Below are 22857 nucleotides of genomic sequence, written 5' to 3' on the forward strand. Positions count from 1 at the left end.
AGTAAAGAACCTTTAAATGTTCAGCAGGAGTTTGATCCAGTCTAGTTTTACCAAGCTGGCCCTCTTAAACTCATAATTCATCTCAGGCAGACTTTCCATATCAACAGTCATACAAATGGTCCATGATCAGATGTAGATGCCCTATAGAGGACTGTCACTGATTGTAGAGTACAGTACTAATGCAGTGGTCAACTTATGGTCAGGCTTATAAGTGTAACTATCATTATGTGAGAGCAATTGACTGGATAATACGAAGTTGTTATCAACACTAAAATGCAAGAAAACATTGAAGATTTATCTGTAAGATCCTTATTCATATCCCCAAGTCTATTCGTCACTTCTTCTTTTCCTTTTAGTGGACGCTGGCAAACCTACTAGATGGCGCCACCTACTGCACGAAACCTGCGTGACAGCAGACGTAAAATAAAGGATAGATGATACGATCAGATAAAAAATTACGGCTCAGGACATCCCTAGTTTTTCTACTTTCACTGATTCAATGTGCATGGAATAATTTTTTGGGTTATATTTAGATTTTCACAATTTGAGCTTTATTTCAAATCTGCATTTATTGCATAAACATAAATCAAACTTTTGATATACAAAAACAACTTTTTATGCTATACAAAATCTTCATGAGATAATAAGATATAAATAACAGCCGAGCGAGACATGATGCCTGTTAATAGGCTGATGTGTATTCTTCAGGTGCTGAGATATGAACTGATATAACAGTGAGTGTTGAAGAGTCTGACTCTGTAGATCAGTAATGGCTGGCTGGGATCCAGACCTCAGTTTACCTGAACTATACTAGAGGTGTGTGTGTGTCTAGCGGCGAACAGACACGCTGCTTCTGATGGATGAGCTGGCTGCTCTTTCCCGCTCTTTAGCAAACTCCATTTCAATTTTAGCCTGGATCTTCTCCCAGTCCACTTCCACCTGAGCACAAGCAGGAATGAAGAAACATTACAACATTACAACATAAAACACAATAAAAGCCTGAATTCTCTGTGAGGACTTCAATCCCATCAACAAACAGTTTGAGTGAGTGTGTGTGTGTGTGTGTGTGTGTGTGTGTGTGTGTGTGTGTGTGTGTGTGTGTGTGAGAGAGAGAGTGTTTTAATAGTGCTACAGATAAGAGCATGCAGGTGAACATACTCCCTCAGAGTACTGCAGGAATCTCTTGTTGGTTTCCTGTTTGCTGAAGTCCTGCAGGAACTTCCGTCTGTGAGCGAGGACCGTGTCCACGTGGGTTTTGTACTTCACCGCTAACTCCAGAGCCCTGTGAAGAGAGAAGCATGAGCACGACACACGCACACACTCACTCACACACACACACAAACACACACACACACACACACACACACACACACACACACACACACACACACACACACACACACACACACACACACACACACACACACACACACACACACACACACACACACACACACACACCTGTCCCAGTTGTAGAGGTTGATGTGGATCTGGATGGCGTGATACGTGAGGTTGGCCTGCAGCAGACTGGCCTCGGCCTCCTGCACGTGTCCGCTGAACAGCAGGATGTGTGCGAGGCACGAGTCCTTCGACGGCAGATCCTTTATGAAGTTGATGTACTGCACCTTATCAATCTAGGAGAGACAGAGACGAGTGTTAAAGAGCCTCTGATGCGAGACGTTCTCCCACTGTAGTGTGCAGATTCACCTCTCCAATGGCTGCATACGCCACTTCTGCTGTGCTCAGCTCCCGATTGGCCATCGCCAGACCTGCCAGACACGACCAGAGCACCTGATCCTGAGAGAGAGAACAGCGTCAGGCACATCCAGTGCTGCAACTCTACACTTTAGCTCTGATGATAGTCACACTCACTCACAGATGAACCATCACTAACTTACTTCAGCTGGACTATTACACTATTTTCTTCTAGATCTGCTGTACAGCAGAAACAAACTTTGTTGCATTATTTTCCTGTTATCACTATAAAGCTGCTTTAAAACAATCTGTATTGTAAAAAGCGCTATATATAGGCTTCATATATAAATGAAGGTGACTTGACTTGACTTGATAGCGTTCTGTTGGTAAATTAGCAAAACACAGCCACCGTAGAGTTTGTCAGCTAAATTAAAAGATAAGCTCATTAGTGTTCGGTCAGAAGCTAATTATGATTTTTTTATGATCCTTCAGAAATTATTGTAGTTACTACTCAATTATTGTTGGTGCTCCATTATTAATAATGGTTATTATATCAAACTGCTTCATATTTTTGTGGAAATCACAATACAATTTTCAGGATTCTTTGATGAATAGAAATTTGAAACACAAGTGTTTTGTACCATAAGTCACTTTTTTAAAGATCACAGTCCCCTTTCGAGGTAAAAGACGAACACTTTTGCACTTGCGCTGCGTCAAAAGAAGACACTTTAGGGAACACCTTCAGCATGATGGGTCTGAAGCCTGTATGGAACTAGTCCAATCTCGATTGGTGTTGCGTCATGACGTCACTCGTGACGCCGCATTTGACGGCAATGCGTAACCTATAAAAGGACGGCGGATCATAACAACGTCAGCTGGTCTTCAGCAATCGAACCTTCGGCATCGAGGCAGGAGAATTTGAGGACTCGGCACCTCATTCTCCTGCCTTCGAGGAGCTTCTGGAGGTTGTGACCACAGCAGTGGCCAAACTAAACATCGACTGGCCATCAGAGAAGCAGGAAACATTGAAAAAAAAAAAAGTCACAGTCTTTGCGCCGGAGCCTCCCATTTTTCACTGATCTCCACACTATGGTGTCGAGATCGTGGAACAAGCCGTTCTCATCACGATTATCGAGCCCAAACGTCCATATATATTAGTCTATTTTGGGTTAGAAAGAGAACGGCTATGGGGTGATGCCGCGGGTGGAAGAGACACTGGCATCGTATCTTTCACCCGACGCTGCGTCATTCCTTAACCCTCTGAGGTCGACAAACGCGCGGGCGCGTTTTGCTGGAATTTCTCCACATTGTAGCACTATAAACTTAAATTACTCAGTCATTTATAGTCATACAGAAAAAAGAAATATAAAAAAAAAATCTGATATTTCTCCTTTTGTATGTGTCCACTTACAATCAAACCAAAACATTGTGCTTTTGTAAAATAAAGAAAATAAACAGGGTGTGCGTTCTGCCTCTCTGTCGCGGTGAACTTTTTTTTCTTGAGCACGTCTATAAACTGAAACAAAACTCAGCGAATACGTGTCACACATTTATGAGCCATATACCTTTATAAACATTTAAGTGTGTACTTTTAAATGATCGGATTCAAAACGAAAAAAAATATTCTCTGTTTAAGTAATTTGTACAAAACCAACAAGATGTCCAGCTTCTCAAACGCTTCCTAATTATTTTTAATTTGGCCACGCCCACTCGCGCAAAAGATATTCACATGCAAATCTCCACATGGAACGCGGACTCGCTCATTACCTCAACAACAAAACACTTCACTTTTCGTCGAGTTTGAAAGACGTGCCTGAGCTTACATTGGATTTAGGCTACCTCAGAAGAAGAAGAACGCGATTTGAAGACAAGAAAGATAAGGTAAGAAATTCTTACATATTAGTTTGTTATTGTTGCATAAATGTCACGTTGCAGTTGAACTGTTGCTAGATATATGGGGAATATTATAATATTTAGACCCGTGTTTACTGTTACTGTGTTTGTGGATATCTGCTCAAACGTAGATATGTATATGGTAACCATAATGTTTTATATTTGAGCGCGATCGCGTTTGAATGTATCATATTTTTGATAGCGATCGCGTTTGAATGTACAGTATCATATTTTGGATGAAAGCAAAACGCACCAAACGGCTTCATGTTTTTATTATTATCTAATTTCATATCATCATAACGGATGGAAACATTTGAAGTAACATGATAATCAATATATTTTTCTCTAGCTTAGTTGTTACTGAAATCTTTTGGAAGATTTATACTGCTATAGGTTATTTATTGTTATTATTATTTTATCCGGCACTGCGCATATACCTTATGCCTACAAGGCACAACAAACCTGGTGTTCATTATATTATGTTGGAAACATTTGTGTGTGTGTGTGTGTGTGTGTGTGTGTGTGTATTCTGTGAATTTTAAAAAGGAATTTTAAAAAGCAATTTTAACCAGAAAAATCTAATATTTATTTCCAAAATCGTGCAGGCCTTTCTCTTGATATCAGTATGTTCACTTTTTTTTTTCAGGGCCCAGATGCCACTGAGGACTTCAACATTCACATGAGTCTCTGTACGTGAACACGGTAAAGTGAAAATCTTGGAAATGAAAGGTATGTACAATGTTTTTAGGAATGGCACAAAGGTCTGTCTTTGAAGTGCTTTTTTGGCATTTGTTGTGTATCTTTGGATTATGTTGTGTTGTAAATAAATCCAAACAATTTAAAAGCCATTCTTTTTAAAATCTCCTCATTTACAGTATTGTGCAAGGTTGCTCAGAATGATAGGGCCTGATAGCTCCTAATAGGGCTGTTAGGGGAGGTTCTTTGTCTTTCTCAGGTGTGAAAAGCTTACATATTAATGAGCTCCCGCATAAAGCTTTCTAACACAAAACACGTTGTAAAAGTTTTAAATCAATATATTGTCTTATCTGAATGAGCAGTCAGGGTGATTTTCACATAGTTTTGGAGCAAATATTCTAGGCTACGTCATACAATTTTCAAAAGTCTTGTGAAGAAATAATCAGTATGGGTTTCATGGCCTTATTTCAGTGAGAATTTTTTTTTGTATTTTCACAAACCACGCATAAATGTCATTATCTCAAAACTACAAACTTTTACATACATGCTGCTGATATATTATTGTAGCAGAGTTTGCGCTGAATACAGTGTAATTAGACTTTAGCCATGAAAATGTCACAAGTAACAGAAATAACCAGAAATGTCAGAGAATGTCAGAACACCTCCAGGGCCCAGAAAACAGCTCAGACCTCAGAGGGTTAAGGCTCCGGCGCTGCCCTCCAAACCCTGCCGTACTACATCAGCATTGGTGGGCAAAGCATATATGGCGGCGGGTCGGGCTGGAGCATGCCTGCACACGGTGGGGATTATGCTGGCATACCAGGCCGACCTCCTGAAAGAAATGGATGACAGTGGGAAGGTCGCCCTCGACGACGTTAAATGCAGCATTGGTAGCCATGGAGAGACACCTGTGGCTGAACCTGTCGGGCATTGGGGAGAAGGACAGGGCCTTTCTCCTCGATGCCCCGCTTTCGCCTTCTGGCCTCTTTGGCGACGCAGTTAATACTGTCGTCGAGAGGTTTCAGGAGGCGAAGCGACAGTCAGTAGTTTTTAAACAGCTGATCCCCCACTGTCGTTCCAGATCTCATGGGGCTGCGCCAGGAAGCAGTCCCACAAGCCAGCCGCTCCTCACACCTGCAAAAGCAGACCAAAAAGGATGGGGGGTTACGTCCTATTATAGATCTAAGGGTATTGAATCGGTCTCTGAGGAGATTCAAATTCAAGATGTTAACCATACCTATTATCGTGAGTCAAATCAGGTCCGGGTACTCGTTTAGATCTGAAAGACGCTTACTTCCATATATCCATCCTTCCCTATCACAGACGATTCCTGAGGTTCGCCTTCGGGGGAACGGCGTACCAATATCGGGTTCTTCTCTATGGCCTAGCATTGTCCCCTCGCACCTTCGCGAAATGCATGGGTGCTGCTCTAGCTCCACTGAGACTTCAGGGCATTCGGATCCTCAATTATATCGATGATTGGCTCATTCTAGCACAGTCAGAGGAGATGGCCATGATGATGTTCTACGCCATCTGAGGTGCTTGGGGCTGAGACTCAATGTCAAAAAGAGTTCACTAATTCCTCAACAGAGAACTACATCTCTGGGGATGGTATGGGACTCAGTTACAATGCGGGCACAGTTGTCTCCTGCTCATATAAACACCATCTTGACTACAGTCACCAGTTTCAAGCTAGGCCAGGCCATAATTGTCAAACACTTTTTTTTAAAGGGTTCTGGGGCTCCTTGTAGCAGCGTCCAACGTAATACCTTTTGGCCTGCTGTACATGAGGCCCCTACAGTGGTGGCTCAGGACCAGAGGGTTTTCCCTGAGGGAGACATTTCGCATAATCAAAGTAATGCGCAGGTGCCTTCGTCCTTTGGTCACCTGAAGAAACCATGGTTCCTGTCCCAGGGCCCTGTGTTGGGGGCACCATGTCAGAGAAAGATAGTGACTACGGATGCGTCCCTCACAGGCTGGGGAGCGGTCATGGAGGGCCGCTACACCAAGGGTCTTTGGAAGGATCATCATCTTTCACATCAATTGCCTGGAGATATTGGCAGTGTTTCTGGCTCTGAGACACTTCCTTCCGGACCTCAGAGGCCATCATGTTCTAGTTCGAACAATTCGAACCAACAATACGTTGGTGGTCGGCAGGGGGGCCTGAGATCGCGCCCTCTATGCAGACTGGTGCATCAGGTTCTTCTGTGGTCCCAGGGCAAACTATTCTCACTCAGAGCAATGTTTATTTCCGGGGAAAAAAACATGGGGGCAGACATCCTGTCGAGGCAGGGGCTGAAGCCCGGGGAATGGAGACTCCACCCGAGACGGTGGAGGAAGTTCGGCCAGGCGGAAGTGGATCTGTTCGCCTCTCACGAGAACACACATTGTCCGCTTTGGTTTTCCGTCACGGATCCAGCTCCCCTGGGGCTGCATGCCATGGTACAGGCGTGCCCAAGGCAACGTCTGTACACATTTCCCCTGATCGCCCTGCTCCCAGCGGTTCTAGAGAGGGTCTGGCAGCACAGGGTCAGTCTGCTTCAAATAGCCCCATTGTGGCCGGCCCGAGTATGGTTTTCAGACATCATAGCAATTCTATCAGGCCATACGTGGCAAATCCCAATCAGGAGGGACCTTCTTTCTCAGGCCGAGGGCTCAATACACCACCTTTATGCCTTAAAATGGAATTTTTTCAATTGATGGTGCAGAGATCATCGGCTGGACTCAGTTAACTGCCCAGTGGCTTCAGTACTGGAGTTCCTCCAAGGTCGCTTCTCTGACGGGCTCTCCTCATCCACACTTAAGGTCTATGTGGCGGCTATAGCTGCCATCCACAAGCCTTTAAGTGAGGGCACTACGGGGAGACACCCACTCATAGTATGTTTCCTTTGTGGAGCTAGGAGGATGAGGCCTGTTGTCCAAGCCAGAGTTTTTGTCTGGGACCTGGCAGTGGTTCTTGAAGGGTTATCCCTGGCACCCTTCGAACCCATTGACGAGATGTCTGAGAAATGTTTAGCCCTGAAAGTAGCCTTCCTGCTAGCCATCACGTCCCTCAAGAGAGTTGGGGACTTGCAGGCGCTATCTGTCGCTCCCTCTTGCCTTGAGTTTGCTCCTGGCAGAGTGAGAGTCATTCTCCACCCTAGACCTGGACATGTGCCCAAAGTGCCATCAAGTGTGGCACGGTCTATGATTTTACAGGCATTTCATCCTCCACTGCATTCGGCAACTGATCAAAGCTACATTTGTTATGTCCTGTCCGAGCCTTGGAGGGCTATGTACATAGATCCTCGGGCTGGAGGAAGTCGGACCAGTTGCATCTAAGAAGTTTTCCTCTGCCTCTAAACATACTATTAGCAGGTGGATCGTAGAGGCTATTTCCTCAGCGTATGAGGCGCACAGTTTGCCTTCACCTCTACTGATAAGAGCCCACTTGACTAGAGGAGTGGCATCCTCTAAGGCCCTGCTAGCTGGGGTTTTCCTTAAATAGGACCTGGGCCTCCCCACAGACCTTCATAAGATACTATAGCCTGGATCTGCCCTCTACACCGGGTTCACAAGTTCTCACGTCTTGAGTTGTGCCAGATTGCTTCACACAAGGACAGACACTAGTCAGTGTGACGCAGTAGGCATTTCATTCCCCAAAGTGTCGCCTTTCGACACAGCGCGAGTTCCCTCGAAAGGGAACGTGATAGTTACAACTGTAACCCTCGTTCCCTGAGAAGGGAACAAGACGCTGCGTCCTTTTGCCACACTTCCTGCCTGATAATGACTTGCTTTGATCTATAAGAAGCTGATGCTGTTATGATCCGGCGTCCTTTTATAGCTTCCGTAGCTTCCGTGACGTCATGACGCAACACCAATCGAGATTAGACTAGTTCCATTCAGGTTTCAGACGCATCACGCTGAGGGTGGTCCCCAAAGTGTCTTCTTTCAATGCAGCGCCTCGTTCCCTGAGGGTTACAGTTGTAACCAGAGACGTTTCCACAAACATATGAAGCAGCTCAACCGTTTTCAACATTGATAATAATCATAAATTATACGTTTCTTGAGCAGCAAATCATCATATTAGAGTGATTTTTGAAAGATCATGTGACATTGAAGACTGGAGTAATGATGCTGGAAATTCCGCTTTGATGACAGGAATAAATTAAACTTTACTATATATATTCACATAGAAAACAGCTGTTTTACATTGGAATAATATTTCACTATTTTTAGTAGTGTATTTTTTATCAAATAAATGCAGCCCTGGTGAGCAGCAGAAGAGACTCTTTCAGAAACATTAATAAATCTTATTTATTCCAAACGTTTGACCATTAGTGTAGGCATTACAAACTAACAATGACCAGTTCTCTTTATAATAAATTCTGTTCATGTTAATTTCTATACTAATACATTTTTAACATAGCTTAGCATAGATAGTTTAATAAATGCTGTAAAAAAAGTTTTACTTTTGTAACAAATTTAACTTTATTGTAAAGTGTCACCAACTAAGCATTTTATTCCACGGCCATTTAATGTTTAATGCTTTATTTTTTATTTATTTTTTATTAGGGTGTGATTCAACCATATTGTGATGTCACAAGCACAGTGTTATTGAGTTCCTGACAGAACAACCGCTGCCGCCTACTGCTGTTACACACAGAGACAGAGAAACATACGTCCTCCTCCGGAGCACAGAGACGAGAGGAGAAATGACAACCGTAAGAGAGACAGCAACACAACTCACATAAACCTATTTTCCATATTAATTAAAACACTATTTAGTATGTTATTGATTGGTTTTCCTTGTGGGGGGCGCTGACTGTAGCTGATTTTAGGTTTCACTGTCCACACACACACACACACACACACGTTCTGACACTGTAAGCTCACAGGAATTCATTCCTTTAGTCAGTTATTCTGTTGAGCACCAAGACAGTAAAACCAAAATTGTTTTCTGAAATTATGAAAACCAGAGCAAGGAACTGTTTTTTTGTTGTTGTTTTTTAATACAAAATAATAATAGCCAATCAAAAAGTATATTTTATATAAAAAGTCAGTATTGTCAAAACAAGAAACATTTATTCCGTGTCATTACGTGTAGTGAGTTTAACGGTGCGTCCCAATTCGCATACTATCTGTCCTAAATAGTATTCGAAAATAGAATTAACACGTCCCAAATCGTAGTATGTTGAAATGAGTGTTCCAAAGAGACCAGGATGGTCTACTATTTCCGGTCAGAATCCGAAGTGCAGATCGATGCTCACTCTAACGTCTAATATTGCCCACAACCCATCGCGCTTTGGACGAGGATTCGGTTAGAACTACAAACATGAGTGAAAAGTGATAAAAAACTACAGACATGGAGGACGCGCGAGTCCGGCGGTTATGTAGAGAGGTTTAGATAAAGGGGTTTGAGTGATTAATTATCAGTATCTAACCTGACGAAAATTGATTTATTCAATGTTGTCCACATTATATTGCATCTGCAGAAGCATTGTGAACTTTTGTAAAGATACGTTTAGCCATTAACTTTTAAATGCATCATTATATTCAAATTGCAAACACATGAGGAGAGTCTCCGCATGAAAGACCCACGACTGGCAGATCAACGTGCAACCACATTTAAAACAGTTTAAATTAGACTGAATGGAGGATTTTAACTGTGACAAGATGATTGACAGGGCAGTTTACGGTGACAGGATGCACGCGACAGAGCTGTCCGCTAAAGATGACGAAGTAGTATGTCCCAAAGCTTGCCTACTCAAAAGTGTGTACTTTTTCTTCACAAAAAGAGTACATACTTTTAGGGCGTAGTATAAGTAGGCGAATTGGGACGCAGCATAAGTTTCGCACTTCAGAACTTCCGTTAAGGGAACATAGTGAGCATCGATGCTTCCTGGTTTTCACGGTGCATTGTGGGACTTTTTAGGGAGCAAACGTTTCAGTGCACTGGTAGATTTTGTAGTTGAGACAGCCCTTAAAGTCCCCCTGTGATGAAAATCCAGCTTTTAATGTTGTTTATATGTCTGTGTGGTGTTTTTAATATGCTTTAAGACAAACCATGTGTAAACTCATAAGTCGACACCATTGCTGAGTATTTCCTCCTTAAAACTGCAGTGAACCAAAGACAGTCTCAAAAACACGCTTTGCAATCGCTGGTGTTTCTGACGTCACAAACTACCTTGTAACCAATCAGATCAACGTGTGATCGTCAACCAGTGGATCTCTGAGCTGAGTGAGTAGAGGTGGGGCTCATTTGCATATTCATAGAACCGCATATACTAAATGAGGCAAGGGTGTCGAGTTACAGTCAAACTATTTTAAGACATGGAGATTTTTTTTCAAGGAAAAAATGCTTAAATGTCATTTTGGTGATCAAAGATGAGTTTTAAGGGATAAAATGATTGACTACAGGGGGACTGTAAGATTAATGACTTCCTGATCAGTGCCCTGACTACTGAACTAGGGAGCTGATTGAGACACAGCCACACTAGGCGCGTTTCCATTACAGATTTGCGCAAAACTTTTGCGATTTTTTTCTAAATGTCGAGAAAAAACTATTGTAAAATGATGCCGTTTCCATTAACCGATGTTATGCGACTAAACCTGGGAGAGGCTCGAATGAGGTGTTTCTGGGTGTTTCTCCCTCATATCTGCTTCAAGCTCTAGATTGTGGCATTTATTTGAGGTTTAGAATCCAGTATTCCTGTAATTCCTGTCTATTATGAATTGAATAAAGAGCTGTGTCTCGTATTCTGTCAAAACACACCGTGTCATCTACGTCAGGTGACTGTAAATGCGCAAAAACTGTTTTCATTGCAGTTTTGAGAAATATTTATTTTTCGAATTGCCTGAAAAACCACCTCATGCGAGCAGAAAAACATTTTTGCGATAAATGGGAGTTTTTGCGAAAATGACGTGTTTCCATTGGGCGTATTTTCAATTCGCAATTTCAATTTGCACAATTAGAAGGGTAATGGAAACGTGGCTACTGTCTTGCAGAGTTCAGCTCCAGCCCTAATCAAACACACCTTAACCAGCTCATCAAGCTCTTCAGGGACACTTGAAAATCACACTGGTGTGAGCTGAAGCATGTTGGATATGACCTTTGCAGGACAGTGTGGCTCCAGGAGCAGGGCTGAAGACCTCTGGGCTCCTCACACCTTTACACTCACACAAGAGAGCGCTCCCTGCTCCACTGACCTTAGCGAAGCGGCAGATGCGGAGGCCGTCCTCCCAGCGGGCGCTGCCGGTGTACTCGTGCAGTAAGGTCGGGTACGGGGACACTGCGGTGCACACCAGTGAGCCGTCCACCCGTCTGACAGTCACCTGAGTGCCCACATAGCTCACGATCTGAGGAGAGCGACTTAACTCGCTGCAGAAGACATGACTCATCAAACATCACACACAGTTCAAGTACAGTCTCCTGAAGTCTTCAATTACTACTGGGCTCCTAGAAATACACAAATCACCACTGGCTACGTTTACATGCACAACTTTTGTTTCAATCAGACTGAATTCATTCCGCTTGATGAATCTGAATGTAGTGTTTACATGAACGCTAAACGTGATCGGGTTGATGTGTGTGTTTATATGTCACAAGCTTCAAATCTGAATATATTTTTTGACATGCGCACACTGCACAAATATACAGAGTTTGCACATAATAACCATTCTCCTGCATTGGTTCTTTATTTGTTTTAAACAGCAGACTTAATATTTATCCATTTCTGGTCATAATTTGGAGACAGTGATCATATGAACCGTTGTGCCGCTGCTTACATTGATCACACAGTAAAAATGCCCAAAACCGTCGTCTGTGGATGAGAATCTGAAACAAGGACTGGTGGGACGTTGTCCTGCTCCACTTCACACACACTGAAGAGTGAAAGGAGAATTTTAGGATGACGAGACACTCATTAATAAGACACTTTATTCAACAGGAAGAACAGCTCGGTCCGCACGTCATTCGTCATTACGCTATTTCTACGTCATTGCACATGCGCAGTCCTTTCAGTTTCGGTGTTCAGTCTGATCAAGTGTTTACATGTTCTCTCGATCGGATTAGAAAAGGAATAAACCATCCCTTTCATTCAGATCAAGCTCAATCGGATTGATTAAGGTGTTAAGCCGTCAATTCAATTACTAATGGATTATTTGTTTGCATGTAAACGTAGCCACTGACTGATGGTTATGACTGTGCATTTCAGATGTGAGTGAAGTTCGTTGAAGTGCGTGTACCTGCTGTCCTTGCTGAAGATGGTTTTGGGGAGCAGGTCTTTGTCCACAAACACCACACTAGGGTAATACCACACAGTGAACTGGTTGTCCTGGATTCCACACAGGATGTTAGCAGAGTCGTTCCAGGCCACAGTGTCAACCATTGAACCTGGGCAAGAATTACAAAGATTCCATGCAAATTAATCAAACCTTAATACAGATGCTTGACTGAATTCAGTGCGACTTCACCAGAGACAGACTGTCACAGAGTTTCCTTCTGGATTCTTACCGATCTTATAGATGCTGTGAGCTCGGCCCAGCTTTCTCACAGAGGTCAGGTAGAGGTCACGATTCTTATCGATCAAAGCGATCCTTCTGTCATTAGACAGGCCGCACTGATCCAGTGCGACTAACACCACCTCTATCTGACAGAGAGACAAGCAGAGATTTGTCACTTAAAGGGGACCGATTATGTGACCTATTAGCATAGACCCCACCCACAACTGCTGACGGACTCTGCCCTATTAGCATAGACCCCGCCCACGACTGCTGACGGACTCTGCCCTATTAGCTTAGACCCCGCCCACGACTGCTGACGGACTCTGCCCTATTAGCATAGGCCCCGCCCACAACTGCTGACGGACTCTGCCCTATTAGCATAGGCCCCGCCCACAACTGCTGACAGACTCTACCCTATTAGCTTAGACCCCGCCCACGACTGCTGACGGACTCTGCCCTATTAGCTTAGACCCCGCCCACGACTGCTGACGGACTCTGCCCTATTAGCATAGGCCCCGCCCACAACTGCTGACAGACTGTGATCTATTGGCATAGACCCCGCTCACGACTGCTGACAGACTCTGCCCTATTAGCATAGGCCCTGCCCACAACTGCTGACGGACTCCACCCATAACTGCTGACAGACTGTGACCTATTAGCTTAAACCCCGCACACGACTGTTGACGGACTCTGCCCTATTAGCATAGGCCCCGCCCACAACTGCTGACGGACTCCACCCATAACTGCTGACGGACTCTGCCCTATTAGCTTAGACCCCGCTCACGACTGCTGACGGACTCCACCCACAACTGCTGACGGACTCTGCCCTATTAGCATAGACCCCGCTCACAACTGCTAACGGACTCTGCCCTATTAGCATAGACCCCGCTCACGCCTGCTGACGGACTCTGCCCTATTGGCTTAGACCCCGCCCACGACTGCTGAAGGACTCTGTCCTATTAGCTTAGACCCCGCTCACGACTGCTGACGGACTCTGCCCTATTAGCATAGGCCCCGCCCACAACTGCTGACGGACTCCACCCACAACTGCTGACGGACTCTGCCCTATTAGCTTAGACCCCGCCCACGAATGCTGACGGACTCTGCCCTATTAGCATAGGCCCCGCCCACAACTGCTGACGGACTCCACCCACAACTGCTGACAGACTGAGACCTATTAGCATAGACCCCACCCACAACTGCTGACGGACTCTGCCCTATTAGCATAGACCCCGCCCACAACTACTGACGGACCCCACCCATAACTGCTGACGGACTCTGCCCTATTAGCTTAGACCCCGCTCACGACTGCTGACGGACTCTGCCCTATTAGCATAGGCCCCGCCCACAACTGCTGACGGACTCCACCCACAACTGCTGACAGACTGTGACCTATTAGCAAAGACCCCACCCACAACTGCTGACAGACTCTGCCCTATTAGCATAGACCCCGCCCACAACTACTGACAGACTCTGCCTTATTAGCTTAGACCCCGCCCACGACTGCTGACGGACTCTGCCCTATTAGCTTAGACCCCGCTCACAACTGCTGACGGACTCTGCCCTATTAGCATAGACCCCGCCCACAACTGCTCACGCACTCTGCCCTATTAGCATAGACCCCACCCACGACTGCTGACAGACTCTACCCTTTTAGCATAGACCCCGCCGACAACTACTGATGGACTCTGCCCTATTAGCATAGGCCCTGCCCACAACTGCTGACGGACTCTGCCCTATTGGCTTAGACCCCGCCCACGACTGCTGACGGACTCTGTCCTATTAGCTTAGACCCCGCTCACGACTGCTGACGGACTCTGCCCTATTAGCATAGGCCCCGCCCACAACTGCTGACGGACTCCACCCAAAACTGCTGACGGACTCTGCCCTATTAGCATAGACCCCGCTCACGACTGTTGACGGACTCTGCCCTATTAGCTTAGACCCCGCCCACGACTGCTGACGGACTCAGCCCTATTAGCTTAGACCCTGCTCACAACTGCTGACGGACTCTGCCCTATTAGCATAGGCCCCGCCCACAACTGCTGACGGACTCCACCCACAACTGCTGACAGACTGTGACCTATTAGCATAGACGCCACCCACAACTGCTGACGGACTCTGCCCTATTAGCATAGACCCCGCCCACAACTACTGACAGACTCTGCCTTATTAGCTTAGACCCCGCCCACGACTGCTGACGGACTCTGCCCTATTAGCATAGGCCCCGCCCACAACTGCTGACGGACTCTGCCCTATTAGCATAGACCCCGCCCACAACTGCTGACGGACTCTGCCCTATTAGCATAGACCCTGCCCACAACTGCTGACGGACTCTGCCCTATTAGCTTAGACCCCACCCACAACTGCTGACGGACTCCACCCACAACTGCAGACAGACTGTGACCTATTAGCATAAGCGCTGCCCACAACTGCTGACGGACTCTGCCCTATGCTAATAGGGCAGAGTCCGTCAGCAGTTGTGGGCAGCTGCTGACGGCAGCTGCCCACAACTCATTTCGCAACACTCATTTCGCAGTCACCAATTAAATTTAAATTCTAGTAAAACCAAATGTATGATCTTCAATCGATCTCTTTCTGCACCTTCCTATACAAAAAAAAATTTCCACTCTGGACGGCTTTGTACTGGAAATTGTTGACACTTATAAATACCTTGGTATTTGGTTAGATTCTTCTCTTTCTTTTCATTCCCACATTAACAAACTCCAATCTAAAATAAGATCCAGGATTGGCTTTCTTTTTCGTAACAGGGCCTCTTTCACTACTTCCGCTAAACATGCTCTTGTGAATATGACTATCCTTCCCATCCTAGACTTTGGTGATGTAGTTTACAGATCCGCTTCTAACACTCTTCTTAGAAAGCTAGATGTATTATATCACAGTGCTATACGCTTTGCCACCAACGCTCCATTTAGCACTCATCATTGTAACCTCTACACACTCATTGGCTGGCCTTCTCTTCACATCCGACGGCAAAGACACTGGTTCTATTTCATTTACAAAATTATCCTAGGCAAAGGCCCTACCTACTTGAGAAACCTAATTTTGGTAGTTTCTCCCTCTCGTAATCTGCGATCAAGCAGGTTTATCACATTAACCACTACCAATGTCCGTACTTCCTTTGGCCGTTTTTCTTTTCAGTTTTCTGCAGCTAACGATTGGAACGAACTACAAAAATCTTTAAGGCTTGAATCAATTGTACCGTTATCCACTTTCAAACGATTAATAACTAACTTATTATCACATCATTGTTCATGTTAGTATTGTCATTTTTTCCCTTGTGCAAAAAGTTTTTTTTTTTGATCAATTAATGCATATTGCACTTTACAGTTTAAAATATCTTGTTTTTACTATTGTGTAAAAATTGTTTTTACCATTGATTCACTAGGAATACTGTCTAGTTGTATTTTTATTTATTTTTGTACGATGTACTTTTGACTGAACAACTGTTTGTAACTTTTATTATGCTGTTTTGTCTTCTATGTGTAACTTTATGTTGTCTGCACCTTGACGCTTTATCTTGGCAAGGTCGCCGTTTTTAATGAGAATGAGTCCTCTATGTGCCTACCTGGTTAAATAAAGGTTAAAAAAAAAAAAAAAAAAAAAAAAAAAAAAAAAAAAAAAAGGCCCTGCCCACAACTGCTGACGGACTCTGCCCTATTAGCATAGGCCCCGCCAAGCTCTCAGTCAAGAGCAGTGAGTGATTTTCTGTTTTTCTCTTGTTGTTTGATTCATATTAACAGCATATTTAGCAGAAGGTAGTGTATATTACGTTGCTTTCACTAGTGGAGCTTTCACTTATACTTTCATATAAGTGCTTATATTTGGCAGAATCGTTCAGTTTATGATACAAGCGTGAAAATTGGCATGAGCAGTCTCCATGGGTCACTTGACAAGAAAATTGTCCGAGCCACTTGAAATTTCAAGATGGCGGCCATTTTTCAAGATGGCCGACGCCTTAGTGGAGCAGTTAAGTGAAGTAGTGGTTTATTTGGTGATACAAGCATGAAAATTGGCATGAGCAGTCTCTGTGGGTCACCTGACAATAAGCCACCTACAGCAATTAGGCTTAAAAAAATCATTTAGTTGGTGATACAATCATGAAAATTGCCATGAGCCTAATTGCTCCACTAAGGTGGTGGCCATCTTGAAAAATGGCCGCCATCTTGAAATTTCAAGTAGCTGTGGGTGGCTTATTGTCTAGTGACCATCAGAGACTACTAATGCCAATTTTCATGCTTGTATCACCAAATAAACCAGTATATCACTTAACTGCTCCACTAAGGTGTCGGCCATCTTGAAAAATGAAAAATCTTGAAATTTCAAGTGGCTCGGACAATTTTCTTGTCAAGTGACCCATGGAGACTGCTCATGCCAATTTTCACGCTTGTATCATAAACTGAACGATTATATCACTTAGCCGCTCCACTACACTTTAATACTATACATGCAATTTCTTTACTTGCTGTTTACATTCACATACATAACCAACTGTTTATATGAACTTTATGTGTTTGACATAACCTTGTGTGTATTTGACAGTTTGAGTGCAATAAGACGTGAAAGAGAACCAAGGGTGTTTTTACACCTGTCTTGTTTGGTTCGATTGAATCGAGCTCAAGTTCGTTTCCCTCCTTGGTGCGGATCTTTTGGGCAGGAGTGAATACAGCAATCGCACTCGGGTGCGGAGCAAACACCCGTACCGAGACCCAGCTGAAGAGGTGGTCTCTGTCCGGTTCCAAACAAACACTGGAACGGTCCGTATTTCTTTCCAATGAATGGATGACCTTAGCACATGTGTGGTTTTGTTTACAAATTTTGGTTCACTTGCAAAAAGGCCAGTGTGAAAGCGAACCACACCAAACAAAACAAAAATCAACATTGTGAATACACTCTTAGTTTAACACTCCGTCTGACATCCGGCTTTCGGTGCGCGTGTGTGCGCTTAGTTTAGACTGATATGGCTTTAAAACCATAGACTGTAAAAAATATGGGCGTAGTGTCCGTGACGTCACCCATAGTGTTTCTGGAGAGCATTTTTTAAGCCCAGAGTATGCGGAGCCAGCCGTCGCCATCTTGGCAGCACGTCACTCCCGGATAACCGGAAATGGTCACAGAAGCGGATTAGCTGAGGTGACGTGACGCTAACAGACAGTAGACAAACGGCTAGTAGTGACATCAGCGGCAATCCACCTGTCACTCAAGTGGCCACGCCCTTAATTATGCACAACTTTAAGGCTTAATATAATTTAAATGGATGAGTTCTAAAAAAATTCACCCCCCACACAGTTTTCATGAGGGGCAAAATTTGTTATTTAGACCAAAACCACTTTTTGTACCAGGCTGTAAACATGTTTTTTTCTGCTGTAAAGTTGGGCATTTTAACATGGGGGATCTGTGGGATTGAACGCTTGTTTTAAAACGCATGCAGATAATAAACTTACATGATGATGAAGAACTGCAATGTCACATGAGCATGGCCGCGATAGAGATGATAGCCAAAAACTAAAACATCTGTTTGGTTTTGATTGAGTATCAGAGACACATGCTGTACAGGCTCCGCCCTCTTCTGGAAAGGGGGCGGGGAGCAGCAGCTCATTTGCTTTTAAAGATACATACATGAATGGGCATTTTCAAAATGGTATAATAAATGATCTGTGGGGTATTTTGAGCTGAAACTTCACAGACACATTCTGGGGACACCTGATATTACATCTTGTAAAAAGGGGCATAATAGATCCCCTTTAATGCACCTCCATAAAGTCACCGCACTCTGACATCATGGTTTATGCTTGCTTGTGACATATAAAGTGATTTGTGTCAGTTCTGTACGTAGTACAGCTAAATAACCCCACTCCAAGTCTCGTACAGAAACTAGTGAGCTGCCTTGCTGCCTAGCTCTCTTCATATGCAGCTTCCTTCTAAAGCCCAAAGTATACATTGTTTTTTAAGCAAACCCTAGGGCATGTGAACTGTGTACACAACGTACATTTCATTATCAGCTTAGTACACACACTTAACCCAGATTTACAGCGCATACTCTGCATGCTCAGCTCGCACATGCGATTTGTTTTTTGCACTAATTAACTGGCCCACAAGGTGGAGTCACTGGCTGGGGCCACTTTTACACAGTCCAGAAAAAGAAACAAAAGACTGGAGACGCAACGACTACATCATACAAATATCACTCCACACAATAGACTCTCCATTGATACACATATCTTAAGTCAAATCTGTTTCTAGGTGCAGGCCTCTACTTGGTTTCAAGTGAGAATATGATCCCAACAGCCATTTATGAACACTACTTCCTTGTAGCACACCTGTACGCTAAGCTTTTATTAACTCCTGGCGTACACCACTGTCTCGGGACACCAATATTTTAATGATTTCTAAAAGATGAATCACTGTCTGGACATCTATCTGAGATCTCGGTATGGAGATGATTTGTCAGTAGTGCTACAGAACACCATGAGTGTAAATTAGCAGCGTTGGTTGTTTGCTTTTAGCATCTAATAGAGCGTTTGAACCCAGAAACGATGATGCATGACATCAGAGCTAACAAGCGGACTTGGTAAGACCATCAGCAGTTTAATTAGGTTTGATTGATACTTTATTTGTGTATTTCTGCATTTCTCTCTATTTGGCTGACATTTTGGATGATTATTTTTCACTGAGGATGTTGTGGTGTGTGTGTGTGTGTAATGACAGAGTACTGTACGTGTGTTTGTTTGTGTGTGTCTACCTTGTGTGTCAAAGGTTTGCCGTCACCGATGGCTTTTCCCGTTTGGGCCTCGAACAGAAAGACGACTGAGAAGAGAAGGAAGGAGAACAACATGAACATCATAAGATGTCTGAAAGGTCTTCATGTAAAATCCCAGCTTACATTGCAGTTATGTCCCACTTTTGAAGCGCTTGGCCTCTCATATACGGCGTGGTCTACCTACAACAGGAGCTACACAACACACCCCTACATGTATAAACACACTAACCCCTACATGTATCAGCACACTAACCCCTACATGTATCAGCACACTAACCCCTACATGTATCAGCACACTAACCCCTACATGTATCAGCACACTAACCCCTACATGTATCAGCACACTAACCCCTACATGTATCAGTACACTAACCCCTACATGTATCAGCACACTAACCCCTACATGTATCAGCACACTAACCCCTACATGTATCAGCACACTAACCCCTACATGTATCAGCACACTAACCCCTACATGTATCAGCACACTAACCCCTACATGTATCAGCACACTAACCCCTACATGTATAAACACACTAACCCCTACATGTATCAGCACACTAACCCCTACATGTATAAACACACTAACCCCTACATGTATCAGTACACTAACCCCTACATGTATCAGCACACTAACCCCTACATGTATCAGCACACTAACCCCTACATGTATCAGCACACTAACCCCTACATGTATCAGCACACTAACCCCTACATGTATCAGCACACTAACCCCTACATGTATCAGCACACTAACCCCTACATGTATCAACACACTAACCCCTACATGTATCAGCACACTAACCCCTACATGTATAAACACACTAACCCCTACATGTATCAGCACACTAACCCCTACATGTATCAGCACACTAACCCCTACATGTATAAACACACTAACCCCTACATGTATCAGTACACTAACCCCTACATGTATCAGCACACTAACCCCTACATGTATCAGCACACTAACCCCTACATGTATCAGCACACTAACCCCTACATGTATCAGCACACTAACCCCTACATGTATCAGCACACTAACCCCTACATGTATAAACACACTAACCCCTACATGTATCAGCACACTAACCCCTACATGTATCAGCACACTAACCCCTACATGTATCAGCACACTAACCCCTACATGTATCAGCACACTAACCCCTACATGTATCAGCACACTAACCCCTACATGTATCAACACACTAACCCCTACATGTATCAGCACACTAACCCCTACATGTATCAGCACACTAACCCCTACATGTATCAGCACACTAACCCCTACATGTATCAGCACACTAACCCCTACATGTATCAGCACACTAACCCCTACATGTATCAGCACACTAACCCCTACATGTATCAGCACACTAACCCCTACATGTATCAGCACACTAACCCCTACATGTATAAACACACTAACCCCTACATGTATCAGCACACTAACCCCTACATGTATAAGCACACTAACCCCTACATGTATCAGCACACTAACCCCTACATGTATCAGCACACTAACCCCTACATGTATCAGCACACTAACCCCTACATGTATCAGCACACTAACCCCTACATGTATAAACACACTAACCCCTACATGTATCAGCACACTAACCCCTACATGTATCAACACACTAACCCCTACATGTATCAGCACACTAACCCCTACATGTATAAACACACTAACCCCTACATGTATCAGCACACTAACCCCTACATGTATCAGCACACTAACCCCTACATGTATCAGCACACTAACCCCTACATGTATCAGCACACTAACCCCTACATGTATCAGCACACTAACCCCTACATGTATCAGCACACTAACCCCTACATGTATAAACACACTAACCCCTACATGTATCAGTACACTAACCCCTACATGTATCAGCACACTAACCCCTACATGTATCAGCACACTAACCCCTACATGTATCAGCACACTAACCCCTACATGTATCAGCACACTAACCCCTACATGTATCAGCACACTAACCCCTACATGTATAAACACACTAACCCCTACATGTATCAGCACACTAACCCCTACATGTATCAGTACACTAACCCCTACATGTATCAGCACACTAACCCCTACATGTATCAGCACACTAACCCCTACATGTATAAACACACTAACCCCTACATGTATCGACACACTAACCCCTACATGTATCAGTACACTAACCCCTACATGTATCAGCACACTAACCCCTACATGTATCAGCACACTAACCCCTACATGTATCAGCACACTAACCCCTACATGTATAAACACACTAACCCCTACATGTATCAGCACACTAACCCCTACATGTATCAGCACACTAACCCCTACATGTATCAGCACACTAACCCCTACATGTATCAGCACACTAACCCCTACATGTATCAGCACACTAACCCCTACATGTATAAACACACTAACCCCTACATGTATCAGCACACTAACCCCTACATGTATAAACACACTAACCCCTACATGTATCAGTACACTAACCCCTACATGTATCAGCACACTAACCCCTACATGTATCAGCACACTAACCCCTACATGTATCAGCACACTAACCCCTACATGTATCAGCACACTAACCCCTACATGTATCAGCACACTAACCCCTACATGTATCAGCACACTAACCCCTACATGTATCAACACACTAACCCCTACATGTATCAGCACACTAACCCCTACATGTATAAACACACTAACCCCTACATGTATCAGCACACTAACCCCTACATGTATCAGCACACTAACCCCTACATGTATCAGCACACTAACCCCTACATGTATCAGCACACTAACCCCTACATGTATCAGCACACTAACCCCTACATGTATCAGCACACTAACCCCTACATGTATCAGTACACTAACCCCTACATGTATCAGCACACTAACCCCTACATGTATCAGCACACTAACCCCTACATGTATCAGCACACTAACCCCTACATGTATAAACACACTAACCCCTACATGTATAAGCACACTAACCCCTACATGTATAAGCACACTAACCCCTACATGTATCAGCACACTAACCCCTACATGTATAAGCACACTAACCCCTACATGTATCAGCACACTAACCCCTACATGTATAAACACACTAACCCCTACATGTATCAGCACACTAACCCCTACATGTATCAGCACACTAACCCCTACATGTATCAGCACACTAACCCCTACATGTATCAGCACACTAACCCCTACATGTATAAGCACACTAACCCCTACATGTATCAGCACACTAACCCCTACATGTATCGACACACTAACCCCTACA

At 44.1% G+C, this 22857-nt stretch overlaps 1 protein-coding gene across 1 annotated transcript in view; it reads right to left on the minus strand.

Annotated features, from left to right (window-relative positions):
- Positions 1–520: 520 nt before the first annotated feature.
- Positions 521–22857, minus strand: part of ift80 (intraflagellar transport 80 homolog (Chlamydomonas)) — a 53460-nt gene continuing 31123 nt past the window's right edge. The window contains exons 13-20 of the mRNA XM_081370724.1: positions 19532–19596; positions 12779–12914; positions 12511–12658; positions 11473–11644; positions 1708–1797; positions 1462–1634; positions 1159–1282; positions 521–939 (exon numbers count right to left, since the gene is read on the minus strand). Of these exons, the coding sequence (XP_081226850.1) occupies positions 829–939; positions 1159–1282; positions 1462–1634; positions 1708–1797; positions 11473–11644; positions 12511–12658; positions 12779–12914; positions 19532–19596 (1019 nt within the window). The 3' untranslated portion in view covers positions 521–828. The remainder of the gene's footprint in view (positions 940–1158; positions 1283–1461; positions 1635–1707; positions 1798–11472; positions 11645–12510; positions 12659–12778; positions 12915–19531; positions 19597–22857) is intronic.

This window comes from Scardinius erythrophthalmus (genome assembly GCF_964197995.2).
Source record: "Scardinius erythrophthalmus genome assembly, chromosome: 7".
NCBI lineage: Eukaryota > Metazoa > Chordata > Actinopteri > Cypriniformes > Leuciscidae > Scardinius > Scardinius erythrophthalmus.